Below are 17,185 nucleotides of genomic sequence, written 5' to 3' on the forward strand. Positions count from 1 at the left end.
TACGGGGGCACCTTTATGACTTGTTGCCTGCTTGTCTTTCGGTGGCTGTTGCTTGCTTGTTGCACTTTCACTGGCATAATGTATACTATCAAAGTCTTATTGTACATATTTGCGTCAGGATACGAGTTAACATACTGGGTTGTCTCGGCAATAACCTTTGAACTGTAAAGCCATTACTAGTTAGTTGCTTCTAGAAATAATTTAGACCACTTACCCTTGATACTGCTCCATATGAATCGTAAAATTTGTGACACTGCAAAAAGACGAACGATAGCTGAATTAGACAGGATATTTAATTTTTCACGGTTTATTGACAGCTACAGCTCCGTTTCCTTCAGCGGATGCACCGCCAACTGTGATAGTAGGTTCTGGCTTAGGATCTCTAAACAAAAGGTGCTCACAGAGCCTTATAAACAGCACAATACGACTGTACTGTGAACTTGGGGAAGGATGAGCCATGTTTTCCTGATATGACAAGAACGTTCTCTGAAACTGAAAGTTATGACTACGCATGCTTTGAGGTCCGCATGCTTCTAGGGCGTGTCTACAAATTGCGGAATGTCGTCTCTCTTGTGGGAGGAAGTAAAACCAGGCACGTGAGATCCTCACGTGCTGCAGACCCAGTTGGGGACGTCGCGGAGCCCACAAAGTCATGCGGCTAGCTTTACTGTTTTATCTTGGCCTTCTAGCTGCAGCAGGTACACTCTAAATGATACAGCGTACGAATCTAACGGATGTCTCTCAGTTGCAGTAGCAGCAGACGAAAATCCTGGCTTTAGTGCGTCATTTTTGGCAGACAAGACGTTTACAAGAGCAAGTTGGACTGAATTGGTAGGCTGGTCAGCAAATGCTTCAAAAGTTGCCGGTCAGTTTTCATTCGGTTCGCCAATTAGCGCCTCAACAGGTCGCTACACAGCCCCTAAATCGGGCGTTTACTTAGTGACGGCTACTGTAAAGTTGAACAGTGCAACGGGATCCTATTTTCGACTCTTGGTTCCACTGAATAACTATCGCACCGTGAATAACGGCATGCACGCAATTATCGGACGCCCGCCCTCGTCTACTTATACCCTAACAGTTACGGGAGCCATGCAAATTAATGCTAAGGAATTTATCTCCGTGCAAGTTTACTCGGCTAGCGATTCCAACTGGAAAATTTTAGCGGGCTCTTCCTTTAACGTGCGTTATCTCGGACCCGAAAAATCGCTCCCTGGCTTCCTAGCCGACATGTCGTCGGCATATAAACGATACCGTCAAACGGGCTGGATTGAAGTGACGGGGTATAGAACGACAGGATACAATACCGGGCTGTTCAGCTCCGGAACGGGACTATCCACGTCGACGGGACGATTTACGGCGCCGTGCGCCGGATCGTACTTCGTCTCTGCGAACATCAGACTCGACTATGCAACGGGATCCTATTTTCGTATAGTAATCGCCGTCAACGGCAAAACGGACATCAATAACGGCTTGCACGCCATTCGAGGCTCACCCCCTTCGAATTACTATACTATGAATGCGGCCGGTGTGGTGAAATTAAACGCTGGGGATTACATTTCCGTGTGGATAAATTCGAACAGCGACACGTCTTGGTACCTTAACGGAGAAAGCGGATTCTCCGCTGTTTTTCTCAGTGACTTGTCACAGCCCACACTAGGAATGCACGCCGATTTGACAAAAGATTTGGGAGTTGCCCGTCAAAGTGGCTCTAAGGAAATCGGCGGTTGGTCGTCGAGCGGCTTGGGCGGACAATTTGCGAATTCGAAATTCAATTCCACGAGCGGACGTTTCGTTGCGACGGCAGACGGACCCTACTTCGTTTCCGGACTCGTGCGTCTGGATAGCGTCAACTCCGAGACGAAAGTCTTCGTCGGAATCGACGCGAAGGAAGTCGTCAATGGGCTTCAATCGTTGTGGACGACTCCGGCGTCGACGTACTTCTCCTATGCCCTGTCTGGAATTTTGTGGCTGAAGTCTGGACAGACGATTTCGCTGTTTGTCTCCACGAAGGATACGAACTACGTCGTTCAATCGGAAAGCGGTCTCTCCGTTCACAGTCTGTTCTCTTCGTCGTCGTGGACGGCGATACACGTCAAGCCAGTCGCCGATCTGTCTATAAGTGATAAGAACACGTGGAAAATTGTAACTGGGTGGCAGTCGAAGGGTAACAAGTACGGCCTTCTCTTCGCCGGCACCAGCTTTAGCTCGTCGAAAGGAATTTACACTGCAGCCCAAACTGGAATCTATTACGTTTCTGCTAGCGTGCACGTTAGCGGTGATGCGGGTGCGGAGACGAGATTGGCGTTGGCTGTGAACGGCGTAGCGAGCTCGACAGCCGGTCTCACTGCCGTCAAACAGAGTCCTCCGAGTCAAACGTACACTCTTTCGTTCTCGGGATATGTGAAACTTTCGACGGACGACACTGTTTCGCTGCAGATACGACATCAGTCGTCTGCTCCCGTAATGGTTAAGACGTCGAGTGACTTTTCTGTTGGTTTCGCTGCGGGACCCGCTTCGATGCCGGCTTTTGCTGCGAATTTGAAGAGCAAGGTCTCGCTCTCTTCGACTGGCTGGAAGGAGCTGACGTCCTATTCGTCGTCGACTACGCAGGGGTTTTTCCAGTCGCAGGGATTCGGTTTTGACTTTTCGACCGGTCGATTCACTGCGCCGAGCAACGGTACCTTTTTCGCCACCGCTAACGTCGAGTTCGTCAACGCAGGCGGATCGGGATTCAAGTGCACGGTTGCCGTCAATGGCAAACGGACTACTCCCGTCAATAACGTCGACGATCCGAATCAGAAGTCGGTTACGTGCAGCGTAGCTGGAATATTCAAATTGAAAGCGAATGACTATCTTTCCGTCTTTGCTTACTCGGATACGGATGCTTCTTGGGATGTCGCAGCTGGTAGCTCATTCACGGCGGCGCAGCAAGCGCCGAAAGTTGCGTACACCGTAGGCGAGATTTCTAGTTCTCAGCCAAAGACAAAGGTCGGATGGACGGAAATCTCAGGCTATAGTCTTCTTTCCACGGGAAGATTCAAGGCGTCTACACAAGGAATTTACTACATATCGGCTCAGATTATCGTCCAAAATGCCAATGGGAAGTACGTTGCTGCTCGTATTGCCGTCAACGGCAATAGCACTAGTCAAACGCCGTACGCCATACGAAGTTCCTATAAAGGATCAGCTCCGATGACTCTCTTTGCCTCGGGTTTAGTCTATCTCGCAGAAAATCAATACGTTTCGGTCTACGTAGATTCGGATAGCGATTCTTCTTATTCCATTGTAGATGGCTCTACTTTTTACGTTCTTCAGCTTAAGCAGATGCCCGACACGCCGGCGGCGACCGGTTACGTCGCCGCGAGCACTCTCTATCGCACCACGAATTGGGTCGAAATCTCTACGTACAGTCTCGCCACGAAACCGGGTCTCTTTTCGCTCGACAATCGCTTTGCCAGTATGGGTCGCTTCTACGCGCCGAACGACGGTCTTTACTTCGTCTCTGCAAACATTCGATTAGATTACGCCTATAATGCGTTTACCTCCGCTAACATAGCCATTAATGGAAAAGTTAACACTTCGAATGGTCTTCACAGTCGTCGTGGCTATCCGCCGAGTTACTACTACACGGCAAATATTGCTGGTACGACGTTTCTTTCGGCCGGCGACTATCTTTCCGCGTTCGCCGATACTTCCCAGGACACGAATTGGTACGTTCGTGCAGACACGAGCTTCAGCGTTCATTATATTTCACCGAAACCGTCCGGAATCGGCTTCCTTGCGGACAAGTTTACCGACAAAAGTTTTACCGGTGCCGGGGCAACCGGGTGGAGCGAAATATCCGGCTGGCACACCAGCGGCAAGGGACTGTTTGCCGCTGGCAGTGGATTTGACGCTACGACAGGTAGATACACCGTTCCCTACACGGGCATATACATCGTCGCAGCGAATATTGAATTGACGGACTCCGCTTCCGGAGTTTTTCAAGCGAGTGCCGCAGTAGATAACAAGCCGTCGAACGGCAACGGCGTTTTTTCGGTACGACAAACTTCGCCCAATAACTACTACACCCATAGCTTCAGTGGTGCAATGTATCTCACAAAGGGACAAGTGCTTTCGATTTACGTTCATTCTTCTGTCGACACTAGTTGGAAAATAAGCGAGAAAAGCGGTTTCTCGGCCGTCTATCACTCGTCCTATCAGAGCGTTCCAGGCTTTGCTGCCACCTTGGGCACGGACATCAAAGTAGAAAGAACTGGCTCCACTCAAATAGTAAAGTGGGCCAAACCGAGCACGGGATTTGGTTTGTTTCAATCGACAACCAACTTCGATCCGTTCTCTGGACGTTTCACGGCTCCCTATTCGGGATATTTCTTTCTGTCGGCAAACATAAGGCTCGACAGTGCAACTGCCTTTGGAAGTCGAAACTTCCGACTAATGCTGGTTGTCAATGGACAGCTGAGCACGTCGTCTTCGGTTGTACTCCAAGCGCTGCACAGCTCTACTCCTGGAACATATACAATGGCCGCATCTGGAGTACTGAAACTGAACAGATGGGATTACGTTGCTGTGTGGGTGTACAGCTCGAGCGACAGCTCTTACACTATTCATGCAGACAGCGGCTTCTCTGCTCTCTTCATCAGTAAGTGAACAAGCATCTCATAATTATTATTTTTATTATAAATGTCAATTTTTTTTCTAGACGGAGACAACAAGCCAGAAGTCTGTGTTGATAACGGTCCGAAATTTACCATCCAACCGACGGGGGTGTCAGTAAAGATCGGCTCTTCTTTTACGCTGTCGTGTCTCGCTTTTGGCAGTCCAGCGCCAACTTATCAGTGGACATTCAATGGAAAAGTATGAAACATTTGGCTAAAATTCACTTCTCAAAAAAAAGACTTCTGTATTGCTAGGCTATTTCTGGAGCAACGAACTTGAATTATACGCTGTCTAATGCCCAGAAGGCAAATGGTGGCAATTACTACTGCGAGGCGACAGTAGCGGGAAAAGTGAAGAAAACGTCATCAGCCGCCCTTGTAAGAGTTTATGGTAAGTATTAGGCATAGCAGACCACAGATGGGTTTTTTTCTATGCCGATCTTTCTGCTTAGATCCTCAGCCTAAATTTGCTGCTGCTGTATACAGAGCCAGTCTAACTGAAAACGGCAGCACAGGCAATCGATACGTAACGCGACTCTACGCTACAGCCGAAACGTCTACGCTTTCTCGGCAGTCGGTTCGATTTTCGTTTACGTCAGGTACACGAAAGTTAGCAGAAGTAGCGACCGTTGTTAATTAATCATTGACTTTAGGTAACGAGAAAAACAATTTTACGGTACGAACCTACTTTTCTTATTACGCGTACATCTACGTGAACGGCTACTTGGATCGAGAAGCGCAGAGCTCTTTCAACCTAACAGTAAAAGCCGTCAGCAATGCAGATCCTCAGATGACGGCCACGGCGACTCTTCTCGTAACGGTAAACGATCTCAACGATAACGCGCCCCAGTTCAAGCAGAAAGTTTTTTCCGCGAACGTAAGCGAGTCGGCTCCGATTGGAACGACCGTGGCGCGTATATCAGCGACGGACGGCGACGCTGGATCGAACGGAAAAGTCACCTACTCAATTCGATCCGGAAACGAAAAGGGCATCTTTGCTATTGATTCCGGCACGGGCACCGTAGTGACTACCGCCACATTAGACATCGATCAGGGCCAGTTAGACTATCAGCTCTTCATATGGGCGCAGGATAATCCCGTCTCGGGTTTGCCGCTCGAAGGGACGACCGAACTTCGCATCAACGTCATCGACGCGAACGACAACGCGCCCTACTTCACTCAGTCGATTTATCAGCAGACGATTTCGGAGGGAGCTCTCGTGGGAACGACGGTCGTTCATCTGACGGCACTCGACGCCGATCTCGGAACGAATGCATTGGTAACTTATAACATATCGTCGGGAAATACGGACTCGGCTTTCGCCATTCGCTCGAGCGACGGCATCGTCACTGTCGCCAAGACTCTCGATCGCGAAACGGTTGCGAAGTATCAACTAAAGGTGACGGCAGTCGATGGCGGAGTCCCGTCCAACACGGGCTCGGCGTCGTTGATTGTGACCGTGTCCGACATCAACGACAACGAACCGACGTTCACCGTCTCTTCCTATTCGACGAGCGTGATCGAAAACAATCTCGTCGGCGTGAGAGTGATTCAAGTCTCCGCTTCGGAAAAGGACGTCAATTCGGTGATTACTTACTCGTTGGCGTCCGCCGTGAAGTCGATGTTTCGCATTTCGTCGTCGGGGGTGATCACCGCTTTGCAGTCGTTTGATCGAGAGACGCGCGCCCAATACGTATTCAACGTCTACGCCGCCGATTCGGCTCCGTCGCCCCGGACCGGATCGGCGACGGTGACGGTCAACGTCGACGACGTAAACGACAATGATCCGTCGTTTCAAAAACTTCCCTATGCGGAAACACTTAAGGAAACGACTCCTATTGGAACGAGCGTACTCACAGTCGTCGCCACCGATTCGGATGCCGGAGGAAATGGAAGCGTGTCGTACTCGATTAAGAGTCAGAAATCGGGCTTTATTATCAACAGTCAGACGGGAGTGATCTCGACTGACGTACCGTTTGATTTTCCATCGCGTTCGAGCTACAATTTCACCGTTTCTGCGACGGATAGCGGGTCGCCTATTCGGACGTCTACAGCTCAAGTCGTCGTAGCAATTACCGACGTAAATAATCATGCACCGACTTTTTCGCAAGCAGAGTATTCGGTACCAGTAAAGGAGAGTGCTTCGAGCAGTTCAACGTTGCTCAGGCTGTCAGCAAATGACGACGACGCCGGTGTCAACGCGAAAATTTCCTATGCAATCGTTAGCGGCAACGTGGGCAATAAATTCAAGATCGACTCCGTAACGGGCGATCTGATTCTCGACGGATCTCTCGACTACGAAGTATTGAGCGACTACGATCTGACGATTTTAGCAACGGATGCAGGATTTCCAGTTCAAACGGGAGTGACGACGGTCGACGTCGAAGTGATCGACGTGAACGACAATTCTCCGACGTTCACTCAATCACAATACGTTACTTCGGTATCGGCTTTTGCTCCGAACGGCACGCAAATTGCGACCGTTCGAGCCACCGACAAGGATTCGGGAAGCAATGGACGCGTTTCGTACTCTCTGACGAGCGGAAATTCCAAGGGAAATTTTGCAATTAATTCGTCTAGCGGCGAGGTTAGTACGACCGTCGTGTTAGGACTCTCGCCTTCGTCCTATCAACTTGGAATAACCGCCTCGGACGAAGGAAATCCCTCGAAACAAGCGCAGAGTCTTCTCACCGTTACCGTTTTCAAAGATGACGCGAACGTATTGAACTTTGACTTGGATCTGTACACGGCGACTATTGCCGAAAACGCGGCTGTGAACAGTTCGGTTACCAGCGTCTTGGCGACGACGCAATCGGGACCCGTTTTCGTGACGTACTCCATTTCGAATCCAGGCAAAGTTCCATTCCGCATGACGTCAAACTCCGGTCAAATCACGGTGCTCAAATCGCTAGACAGAGAAACGACGCCGGTGTACAACTTCGTCGTCGTTGCAAAGTCGTCGGGACCAGTTCCCCAAACCGCTCAGGCGAACGTCAGAGTGGCAATTTCCGACGTCAATGACAATGCGCCTACGTTCTCGCAGCAGAAGTACGCGGTCACGATACCCGAGTCTACTTCACCTGGCACCAGTGTTGCAGCAGTCACAGCAACCGACAAAGACTCCGGTTCCAACGGTCGATTCAGCTACAGTCTTCTTGGAGGAGCCGGCGGATACTTCAGCCTTAACAAGGCCCTAGGAGACATCATGACGGCAGCCGTTCTAAACACGAGTCACATAAGAAATTTTAGCCTGATCATCAAAGCGACAGACGAAGGGGATCCCTCCTTATTTTCCACGACAACAGTCGGCATCCAAGTGGCCGTACAAGGCAACACAAAGCCTAGATTCTCCACCGACCAATACACGTTCATCGTGCAAGAGAGCGTTAGCAGTGGCAGTCTCGTTGGAACCGTCGTCGTCCACGATCCCGATCCAGGTCCGTACGGAAAGGCCACCTTCAAAATCGTGAGCGGAAACGACGCGAATCTGTTCGTCATAAATTCCAACACAGGGGTTATACAAACGGCCAAGCAACTCGACTACGAAACTGACACTTCTTATTTGTTGGAAATCGAAGCGGTCGACGGAGGACGACCTTCAAAGAGCGCCACGACGAAAGTTTCCGTCATAGTGACAGACGTCAACGACAATTCGCCGGTCTTTTCTAATACGCCGTACAGCGTGACCATTAGCGATCAACTTCCTCTGGGATCGAGCGTTTTTCAAGTCACCGCAACCGATAAGGACAGCGGAACGAACGGCGACGTTTCGTTTTCCATCGCGAAAGGAAATTCGAACAGTAGATTTTCCATAGAGAGAAACACGGGAGTCATAAGTCTAGCCGGATCCTTGGACAGTGCAAAGCAGAGTGCCTATTCTCTGATCGTCAGAGCGGCGGACGGAGGAGCGTCTCAGCGCAGCGAGACGACCGCCGTGACCGTCAACGTCGTAAAGCCGAGCCAACTTAAACCGGTCTTCGATCAGAACGTGTACTCCGTGTCCCTTCCGGAGAACTTCGGTGTGGGAATAAGCGTGACTCGAGTGCGAGCGAGGGAAACTTTGGGATCGTCGGGCATACGCTACTCGCTCAGCGATTCGACGGTTTTCGGCGTCGATGCGACGACTGGAATTGTTAGCCTCTCGCGCCTACTCGATCGCGAGACGAAGGACCAGTACTCGATTACGGTCGTGGCCACGGATCAACGTCAGCCCCCTCAGTCGTCTACTGCTCTGCTAAACGTCGCTGTTCAAGACGTCAACGATAATCAGCCAGTGTTTTCCCTACCCGTCTACTCAGCGTCGATTTACGAAGGAGATCAAATTGGAAAGTCGGTGATTACTATACAGGCGACAGACAGCGATATCGGCGCGAACGGAAAGATAACGTATTCAATTATTCAAGGCAATATCGATAATGCCTTCTCTATCGACCCGTCGACGGGATTAGTCTCGAACCTTATTCCAATGGATCGCGAGCAAACGTCGAAGTACGTACTTCGCATAGCGGCCGCCGATCAGGGATCGTCGTCTTTGCAAGCAGTTACCTCTCTCACCGTAGCGATCCTCGACGTCAACGACAATGCGCCTGTCTTCAGCCAGCCAATATATTCGGCCAGCGTCGATGAAAACGTCGCTATCGGAGCGCCGTTGCTCACTGTGACGGCAACGGATGACGACGTCGGGAGCAATGCTGTCATTAAATACTCAATCGAATCTGACGGCAATCTTCCTTTCGTTGTCGGTCCGACCGGGCTTGTAGTGTCGGCCAACGTTTTATCTGGAGGACAGTATAGGTTTAAGGTCGTTGCCACTGATCAAGGATCGCCGGCGCTGACTAGTACAAGTGACGTCGTTCTCGACGTTGCCACCGTCAATAAGCATAATCCCGTTTTCGATAAGGAGGTGTACGAGAAAACGATACACAGTTCGACGCCTGTCGGAACTGTAGTGCTCACTGTTAGCGCTGTGGATTCCGATGACGGTCTAGATGGACGAGTCCGATATTTCATCAACAATGAGACGGAATCGCTTGGGGAATTGCTTCCGTTCTCCATTTCGCGAGACAGTGGAGAGATTAAATTGGACAGATTGACGGAAAATGGCGAATCGTTTTCTTTTGCCGTCATTGCAGTCGACAGTGGCGACAATCTTCTCAGCTCAACAGCTACGGTAAAAATTGACGTCAATAATGAAGTAGCGCCAACACCAATTTCCAATGAAAATACAGGTAAGACTTGAGATTGATATAGACTTACATTGGCTGAGAGAGCACTCGTCTATGTATAGGAAGTACCGGGGGGCTCAGCGTCGGTCTTATTGCGGGTGTTGCCATTGGTACGCTTGTGCTTCTTCTTCTGATTGTCATGATAGTGGTCATAGCCAAGAAAAAAGCCTAGTAATTCTTCTTTCTCTCCCTCCCTACTAACAATCTAATTTTTCTTGGATTTTGCCTAGTGCATTCAAATGGAGAAGAAATGAGCAGGATGACGAAATGCCGACGTCTGTCGCCTTCACGCCAGACGGCGACAACATCGCTTTTACCAATCCTATGTACGGTGGATCTGGCGCTACGAAACAGAATCCGCTGTACGAGGCCCCATTTGGAAGCGGAGCTGATACAATGGAGTCGAAGCACAATCCTATCTATTCTTCAACAGACGACGTCTTGGATCGTATTCAGGCAGAGTTGGATATGTCCTTGGTGAAAGGCTTTGAAGATTTAGACGAAGCTGATTAATTAGACTATGCAGCTGCAGCTATTGCCTGAGCTCGTTTCTGCTGACACAATATTCGTTGCATGTTTATCTGTGTATGTGTACTACACGGGCATTGAGTGAGAATCCCATGTGTAGCCGGTCTGCACATATTCATTTATTGGAGAATCTATGGTCTTTCATTGCTAACAGATGATCTCTCTGTTTTTAGGCGCTGCATTTTTGGAGCGAGTCCACATGTGAGCTTATAGCTTGAATTTTTACACGTGCAGTGTCGCTACGGCTACCCCAGCTACATTTTTTAGCCCTGCGTTTGCGCGCGAAACCTCAATACATACGGCCCATACATCATAGATGCATACATAAGGTAGCCTCACCGTAACAATAGCACTACGTCATTGTGTTTGTCCTTAGCAACCTTCAAATGACGAAGAAAGGAGCGCAGAAGGCGGCCGAAAAGCCTCCTCCCGAATCGGAACCAAGCAACCCAGGTCAGATCTTTCTAGTCAACCGCTCGGAACTCCCCGAAACGTCGATTCCAGACGGCGACGGGCTAACGGGAATTTTCGAAACGGATTTCCCTCTTCTGTGCGTCCAAGAAGAAATTCACGCGGTCGACGTCGTCGTTCTGTCGCCAAAGGGCGCATCCGTCGACGAAGCGGAGCCGAAAATAACAGAAAACGTCGACTTCTTTCGTCCCAAAGTTCTCGTCGAATTGGAAGACGAATCCGTGCGGGGATCGGTTGCAACGATCCACATCAGAGGTAAATCGACGAGATATGGATTGATTCCCAAAGCTCCGAATTCGTTTTTGAGGTTGGAAAGTCGACGAGAAAGTTCTGAATGTTTTGACACTCGCCCTTCCTCTATGTTCCACTCTTACGACAATAAAGTAGCTCAATAATTAAATTTGAAGCGAACTATGCTAGCCGGAGTTCTCGAATAGATTTTGGAACGTCGGTTTGGACAAGAGGCTTCTGGAAAAGTTTGCCCATCTAATAAATCAGTTCAATATCAAGTGATAAGGATAAACGTAATCTACAATTTATTTGAATGAATCTTCTCTCTAAGGAATGTGTCTCTCTCTGGGAATCCTATACCTGGAGGGGATTTTTCCTTTCTTTTTGACCACGAAAACAGGTATCATTGACAAATCATCCCTTGGCTTGAACAAGAATTTTCCCTTTGTGCCAGTCCACTCCAGAACTTGTCGCTGCGCGGAAATTGCATCAACGACGTGGGAGCGCAGTATTTGGGAGAATGTCTACCAGCCAATCAAAGCCTTCTCGTTCTCGATTTGTCCCACAATCGAATCTCGAGCGTCGGAGCAAAACACATCGTTGCCGGACTTCGAATCAATCGCACGCTTCTGTCGCTCTCCCTCGCCAATAACAAAATCGACGACGAGGGAGTTGGTCCACTGGCTGAAGTGAGCCTCCCCCCCCCCCCCCCCCTCCCCCTCCCCCTCCCTCCCCCCCTTCAAGACAGAGACCATTTCCACAGTTCCCACCAACACTACTTTATGCACGAGTGGCGTTCCATGCGCCTGAGCCGCAAGCACCGCTCGCGCGCAACGAGTTGCAGACACTTGCACCCCAAAAATGGGCGTTCCCGCCAACACTAAAATGCACGAGTGGCGTTCCATGCGCCTGAGCCGCAAGCACCGCTCGCGCGCAACGAGTTGCAGACACTTGCACCCCAAAAATGGTTTTGCTGCAAGGTTTTAGCTCGGTTTGCATTGAGTCATCACGAGATTGTCGCAAGGCGAATGTATCACGCAGAAAAGAAGCAGGCAGCTGAAGTAAGAGACATATATACATGTACACTGTACAGTACTTTGATTTTCTTCTAGGTTGTTGAGAAAAAGCCCACGTGAGTATTTTTTGTTGCTGTTTTTAATTGCTATTGGCTGCTGAAGCTTGATTCTAATGCTGATGCTAATTTTTTAATCAGTGTTACTCTGCTTGTGCATGCATCGCCTGAGAAGAAAACGCTCAAATCTAATATGTGAGTTGATCAATTGATTAATTACTAAGGCCAACTAATTTACTAACTACTGTGGAATTTTTGTTTATTTGAAAATAATGCTTTGGTTTTGAATTGTAGTAGTGGCAGTCAGATAGCGGGAAAGGACAAAGGAAAAGAAAAATCGACGCCTCCAACAAAGAAAAGAGTGAGAGAGAGAACTGCGTACACGCACGTTCTATCTCGTGTGAACTACTACGTCTAGGAGGCTCCCCCTAAGAAAGAGGAGAAAGCAAAGAAAGACGAAAAGGAATTGACGAGTGGCCGAGGAAAGAAAAGTAGTGCGGTGCCCCACGAATATATTATATGCACGTGCCCTAATAGCATTTCCAGTTTCAAGTGCTGATCAGAAAAAGGGAAGAACCAAAGGAAAGAAACACTCAGACCACGGTGAAGAAGGAGCAAAGGTACAATATAGCAGATGCAGTACCTCTGCATACTACATCTTACCAATTTTACATAGCCGTCACTTTTGGAACACTGCAATCCACTTGTGGAACCCGTGGAAGAGGTGGGAGGAAAGAAATACATACTGGGGAATCGTGCACTGACCAATCTCAACTTGTCCTGTAAGATAGTGGGCACAAATTCAATGTCTGCGTACAGGGGCAGCAGCTTTGTTCTATTTTTTCTAGATAATTATGTTGACGAGTGTGGTCTTGCTGCCTTTCTCGCCACGATAAAATTTCAGTCGACTCTTCGTCTTCCTCTGGGCAGTGGATTGATGAGACTATCACTTGATGTAAGCACTGCAGTAGAGAGCTAGCCAGGAAAGGCAGACAAATTCACCGAGATGGTTTTTTTTAGCACAATTGCTTTCCAGACGACTGTCCTGAGTTTCTTGCACTCACTAAGCTCATGGCGACGAAAGATCCATTCTACACTGACGACGACAGTACCATACAGGTTAGTATAGAAACATTGTATTTGTCTGCGAAACTAACAGTCACATTAACTCTAGGAAGAGCAGTAAATACTGTGATAATTTTATTTTGCTCCATATAATTATTACAGTCAAATTCAAACTTTTCAAATTCTTTCAAACGCAGCACAACACCTTATAGATTGATTAGGCTCCATTTTCGAGGCTTCAGAAGCGGACGATTGCCAGAAAATTGGCATCGTCGTCATCGAAGCAGCGCAGACATCTCAAAAAGCGCTACACTGCCTCGATTTCGAATCAGCTTGTGCATCGATGGCTTTTCCATCCTTTCTCGATCGGTGCCGCGTCCTAGCCTAATCCTATCCATAGTATCGTTCGCATAAAGTCCGCCATCTTGGCCGCCATCTTAGCCACGCCTGTGCTGCGTGATGCCTTGCATAATCATATAGCCAAATATAGATTGCTGACAGTGCTTAAAAAACCGGCTCAACCGGTATTGAACCGTTTGCAGTTGAAAAAGTTGCACCTATTCGTTTGAACCAATGGGCACGCTAGGTGAGTGCAACGTGACCGCAACGGACCAATGAGCGCGCTGGGCGGGGTTACGCTGCTTATAAGCGAAGTGCACACCGATTTTCCTTCAGTTGCGGCTGAGGGTGGATGTTTCGCGGTTCGCTGCGTCTCGTCCTTGAACGGACCGGCTCGGGGGAAGGCAAAAGGCAAGACTGGATTGGCGGATCAGCGTGGCCCACGGTTTTTACCGTGCCGGAGCCTGTAGGCAGGGCGAAGGGGGGCTTCGGCCTCGGTACGCGCACTGAGCGGAACGATCGCCGATGTCTTATTGTTGCCAACAAGCACGAACTGCGCTAGGCTCGAGCGGTTACGGCTTGGAGGGGGTGTTCAAAAACGGTCTGGTTGCCGGCACTTTTCTCACCCGACGGCACGATTAGACGGAGGATGATCCGGCTCAGGTGAAGTCTATTCGGCATTGCACTGTCTTTCTTGTCGGCCTCTACAAACAGTGGTCGGCCGTTCTCCAACTCAGAAGCCCTGGTTCTTGGCCTTGTGCCTACCAATGTGGTCAGGTATCGTCGCGCCGGGGGACTCGGTATTAGGGACCGACTACTCGTCCAGGCGGATACTGATTGAGGGGGCTGATGAAGCAGCAACTCACCCGAAACTTTTTGGAAGGGAGTCATCGCTTTGCGAAGACTTCCCTGGGCTACGAAGCGTCCGAACCTCCACGCGGTGTAGCCTGGATAACGCTAATACGGACGCAACCAAAAGGTACGTACAACGGCTATTTGGCAGAATAATGGCTTCTTTTTTTAGGTTGGAGCGAGCAACTTTGAGAAATCAACGCCACGAATGGACGAATATCGTCGTCCGAGTCAGAAGCAGCGTCAAACTTGAATTCTTGCGTAGTAAGATTTTTTTGTAGCGTAGCGTGTGTACAAAAAATATAAAAATAAAGTAAACGGAACCGCTCCGCGTAATTCGAGCGCGGCGTCAGCGCACGCTATAGCTGATCGAAACAAACGACGAAGTCGGCCGCCAGTCTATTGCGACGAGTTTCTGAGCTCGATTCATGCAGAAAATACAGCGAAGCATTGATCGGCGTCGTGAGAAGTCCGTTAGGGGGGTGTTTATCAGCTTCCGATCGACGAGTTCCGCATTTCTAGTGTCGAGGGACGGTGAAAAGTCGTCGCGATTGCGCGGACAAATCCAAAGAAATACATAGGACGTGCAGGAAATGTCACGGACGAAGAAAGCGAGTGCAGTGGCCCAATGGAAATTCAACTGCATGCGCTCGCCCCATGGCACGTCCTTTCTCTCCGATTTCCGCACCTGGTCATCGCCACGAACAAAGCAGCATCACTGAGAACCCACAAGGCTTCGGCTACGAGCGCGTCTGTGCGCGTTTCTCGGCACATACGGATTGTTCTCCACGTCATAACACCAGTAAGGCAAATTTTTCACGCACTGTCAATCCAGTTTGAATTGGACTTGGCTGTGACCTACACTTTGAGACTCTCCGCGACAGAGAAATGAAGCAAAAATGAACACGAAGTTGAGCTCTTATATAATGAAGAGGGACGCGTATTTCATTTATTTTTCAGGAGCATTTTCTGTTGAGCGATCAATTTTATGCAACAAACAAGATAAGTCAGCACCTTAGGTAGCGTTCAGAATTAGGCAGGGAAAAGGGGAGGGGGTAAACAAACGTCACTGTAATATCTAATTGGATCGAAATTTCATTTCGGAAAATTTCAGCGGCTCCCTTTTCCAATCTTTCCACCATATGCCCGCATCAGCCGTCCCGTTATACTCCCCATTGAGCCCCGAGTCGTGGCAGTCCTTGAACCACCAGCCACCTCTATACACCACAGCGCAATTATCTCCATCCAAAGTATCGTGGTCCTGATCCTTAGTTGTGAATTTCATTGCGCTGTGCGTGGGCCCGAGCGAGTCCCCCGCGTCTCCGCTGTACCCGCTCACACTCAGAACGTACTTGGTACTCTCGTCCCCAATAGAAAAAGTCGCGTACTCAGCATAGCGTCGTTCCCCGTCCGCGTCTCCCAAATCGACTCGAAGTCGATTGCCGTTGTCGCTAAGACTAAGTAGCCAGTGCAATATATCGAGTCCCAGCCAGAATTCTCCTCTGGCGTTACCGAAACCGTTTTTGTAGTCGTTCCAGTCGCGGTAGAAATCGACAGATCCGTCTTGTCGTCGTTGGAAAACAGTCCAGCCGCCCCCGTCCGTTTCCATGTCGCAATAGACTAGTGATGCCGTCGTCGAATTGAATCCTAGGATTTTGTAAACACCGCTTTGACTTTCATTGTTCTGTCTGCGGATGCAGGCACAGGAACAGTTTGCATACTGAGGAACCGGAGCCGGAGGTAGAATAGTTGGCTTGGGAACGAACTGATGATAGGTGCTAGATTGAGGAAATTTCATCGTTGCAGTAGCGACGGGAGTAGACGCGACCCATAAAGAACTCTTTGTAACCGCCCAATTTGCATCCTGAGGAACCGTAGTTGGCTTGGGAACAAACTGAAAATGGTAGCTAGATTGAGGAAATGTCATCGTTAGTTACTTACAGTAGAAACGGGAGTAGATGTAACTCGTAAAGAAGAACTCTTTGAAACCGTAGCAGGAACGACGGCATCTCTGGCTGTAGTGGACATGGCAAAGATGGCATCTGATACAAAGAATTCCATTTAAATCATTCCATGTACGTCTCTGCAGTTTCTCCTCACCTCTTAGTATTTTCAGTTCGCGACGTATTTCGTCTATTTCTTCTCGAGTTACCGCGCTTCCGCCGTTCTGGTGGGAAGATCATATTTTCCCCAGTAAAGTAAACAGTGATCGAGACGATAGTACCTCGCTCTTAGTGCAGTTCATTCCCATCTCTCCCTTTTCTCCCTGAACGATATGCATTACTTTCCGACGTATCGCATGTCACAGTGTCTAACTCACCTTTATTGCTGGTCCTGGAGACCCTTTCTCTCCCTTCTAGTTCGTCCTCTACTGTAGAGACCCTGTGGTATCTATGATTGTTTTACTTACCTCTCCCTTTACTGTGTTTTGGGGAAACTGTTCCATATACGCGTCCAGAGGCATGCAAATAGTTGAGCCGGATGACGAAATGATCGTCGCTTGGGAGCAAGAATTGGAGTTTGTTGCTCTGCCAACACAGCTAAGCAGGAGGACAGACGACACGAGATACAAAGAATAGGTCATCGCGGCTTCTATGAGCGGACAATGGGTTGGACCCCCTGTTTATAAGACACGGGCTGTCAATAATTTGTTCGCACGTGCCATTGAATATTCATTGACGGGGGGCCGGCGTAATGGGAAACAGTTTGGCAAGAAGAAGAAGTTCCGTTCTAACTAACGAGGG

General features: G+C 49.1%; 4 protein-coding genes and 1 long non-coding RNA gene across 7 annotated transcripts in view; 3 read left to right on the top strand and 2 right to left on the bottom strand.

The window, feature by feature from the left end:
• Positions 1-503, bottom strand: part of LOC136196799 (uncharacterized) — a 34,947-nt gene extending 34,444 nt beyond the window's left edge. Inside the window, exons 1-5 of the mRNA XM_065986441.1 lie at positions 434-503; positions 305-382; positions 215-253; positions 136-162; positions 12-85 (exon numbers count right to left, since the gene is read on the bottom strand). The gene's annotated coding sequence lies outside the window, so the exon portion shown is untranslated. The remainder of the gene's footprint in view (positions 1-11; positions 86-135; positions 163-214; positions 254-304; positions 383-433) is intronic.
• Positions 504-617: 114 nt separating this feature from the next.
• Positions 618-10,562, top strand: LOC136196443 (protocadherin Fat 4-like). The gene is made up of 8 exons (XM_065985995.1): positions 618-698; positions 746-4,642; positions 4,703-4,857; positions 4,914-5,049; positions 5,111-5,257; positions 5,312-9,886; positions 9,946-10,054; positions 10,114-10,562. The coding sequence occupies exons 1-8, from the start codon at positions 653-655 to the stop codon at positions 10,394-10,396; spliced, it is 9,348 nt and encodes a 3,115-aa protein (XP_065842067.1). The 5' UTR covers positions 618-652; the 3' UTR covers positions 10,397-10,562.
• A 199-nt stretch (positions 10,563-10,761) lies between these two features.
• LOC136196995 (leucine-rich repeat-containing protein 71-like) lies at positions 10,762-13,435 on the top strand. Of its 3 annotated transcripts, none has more exons than XM_065986666.1 (16): positions 10,762-10,864; positions 10,916-11,137; positions 11,190-11,265; positions 11,320-11,391; positions 11,445-11,513; positions 11,568-11,802; positions 12,094-12,174; positions 12,226-12,245; positions 12,327-12,380; positions 12,480-12,546; positions 12,604-12,679; positions 12,732-12,805; positions 12,862-12,967; positions 13,034-13,140; positions 13,206-13,304; positions 13,360-13,435. In XM_065986666.1, the coding sequence occupies exons 1-16, from the start codon at positions 10,798-10,800 to the stop codon at positions 13,369-13,371; spliced, it is 1,437 nt and encodes a 478-aa protein (XP_065842738.1). In that variant the 5' UTR covers positions 10,762-10,797; the 3' UTR covers positions 13,372-13,435. The 3 variants fall into 3 exon arrangements, with proteins under 3 accessions (XP_065842738.1, XP_065842739.1, XP_065842740.1); XM_065986667.1 differs by having other exon boundaries at positions 12,604-12,676; XM_065986668.1 differs by lacking the exon at positions 12,327-12,380.
• A 1,378-nt stretch (positions 13,436-14,813) lies between these two features.
• On the top strand, positions 14,814-15,551 carry LOC136196826 (uncharacterized). The gene is made up of 3 exons (XR_010672318.1): positions 14,814-14,910; positions 14,964-15,351; positions 15,402-15,551. It is a non-coding gene; the product is annotated as an uncharacterized lncRNA (long non-coding RNA).
• Positions 15,381-17,144, bottom strand: LOC136196816 (fibrinogen-like protein 1). The gene is made up of 6 exons (XM_065986468.1): positions 16,852-17,144; positions 16,762-16,797; positions 16,666-16,707; positions 16,542-16,608; positions 16,383-16,483; positions 15,381-16,335 (listed from the first exon to the last, which is right to left on the bottom strand). The coding sequence occupies exons 1-6, from the start codon at positions 17,023-17,025 to the stop codon at positions 15,520-15,522; spliced, it is 1,236 nt and encodes a 411-aa protein (XP_065842540.1). The 5' UTR covers positions 17,026-17,144; the 3' UTR covers positions 15,381-15,519.
• Positions 17,145-17,185: the final 41 nt, after the last annotated feature.

Source organism: Oscarella lobularis, chromosome 16 (genome assembly GCF_947507565.1).
Source record: "Oscarella lobularis chromosome 16, ooOscLobu1.1, whole genome shotgun sequence".
NCBI lineage: Eukaryota > Metazoa > Porifera > Homoscleromorpha > Homosclerophorida > Oscarellidae > Oscarella > Oscarella lobularis.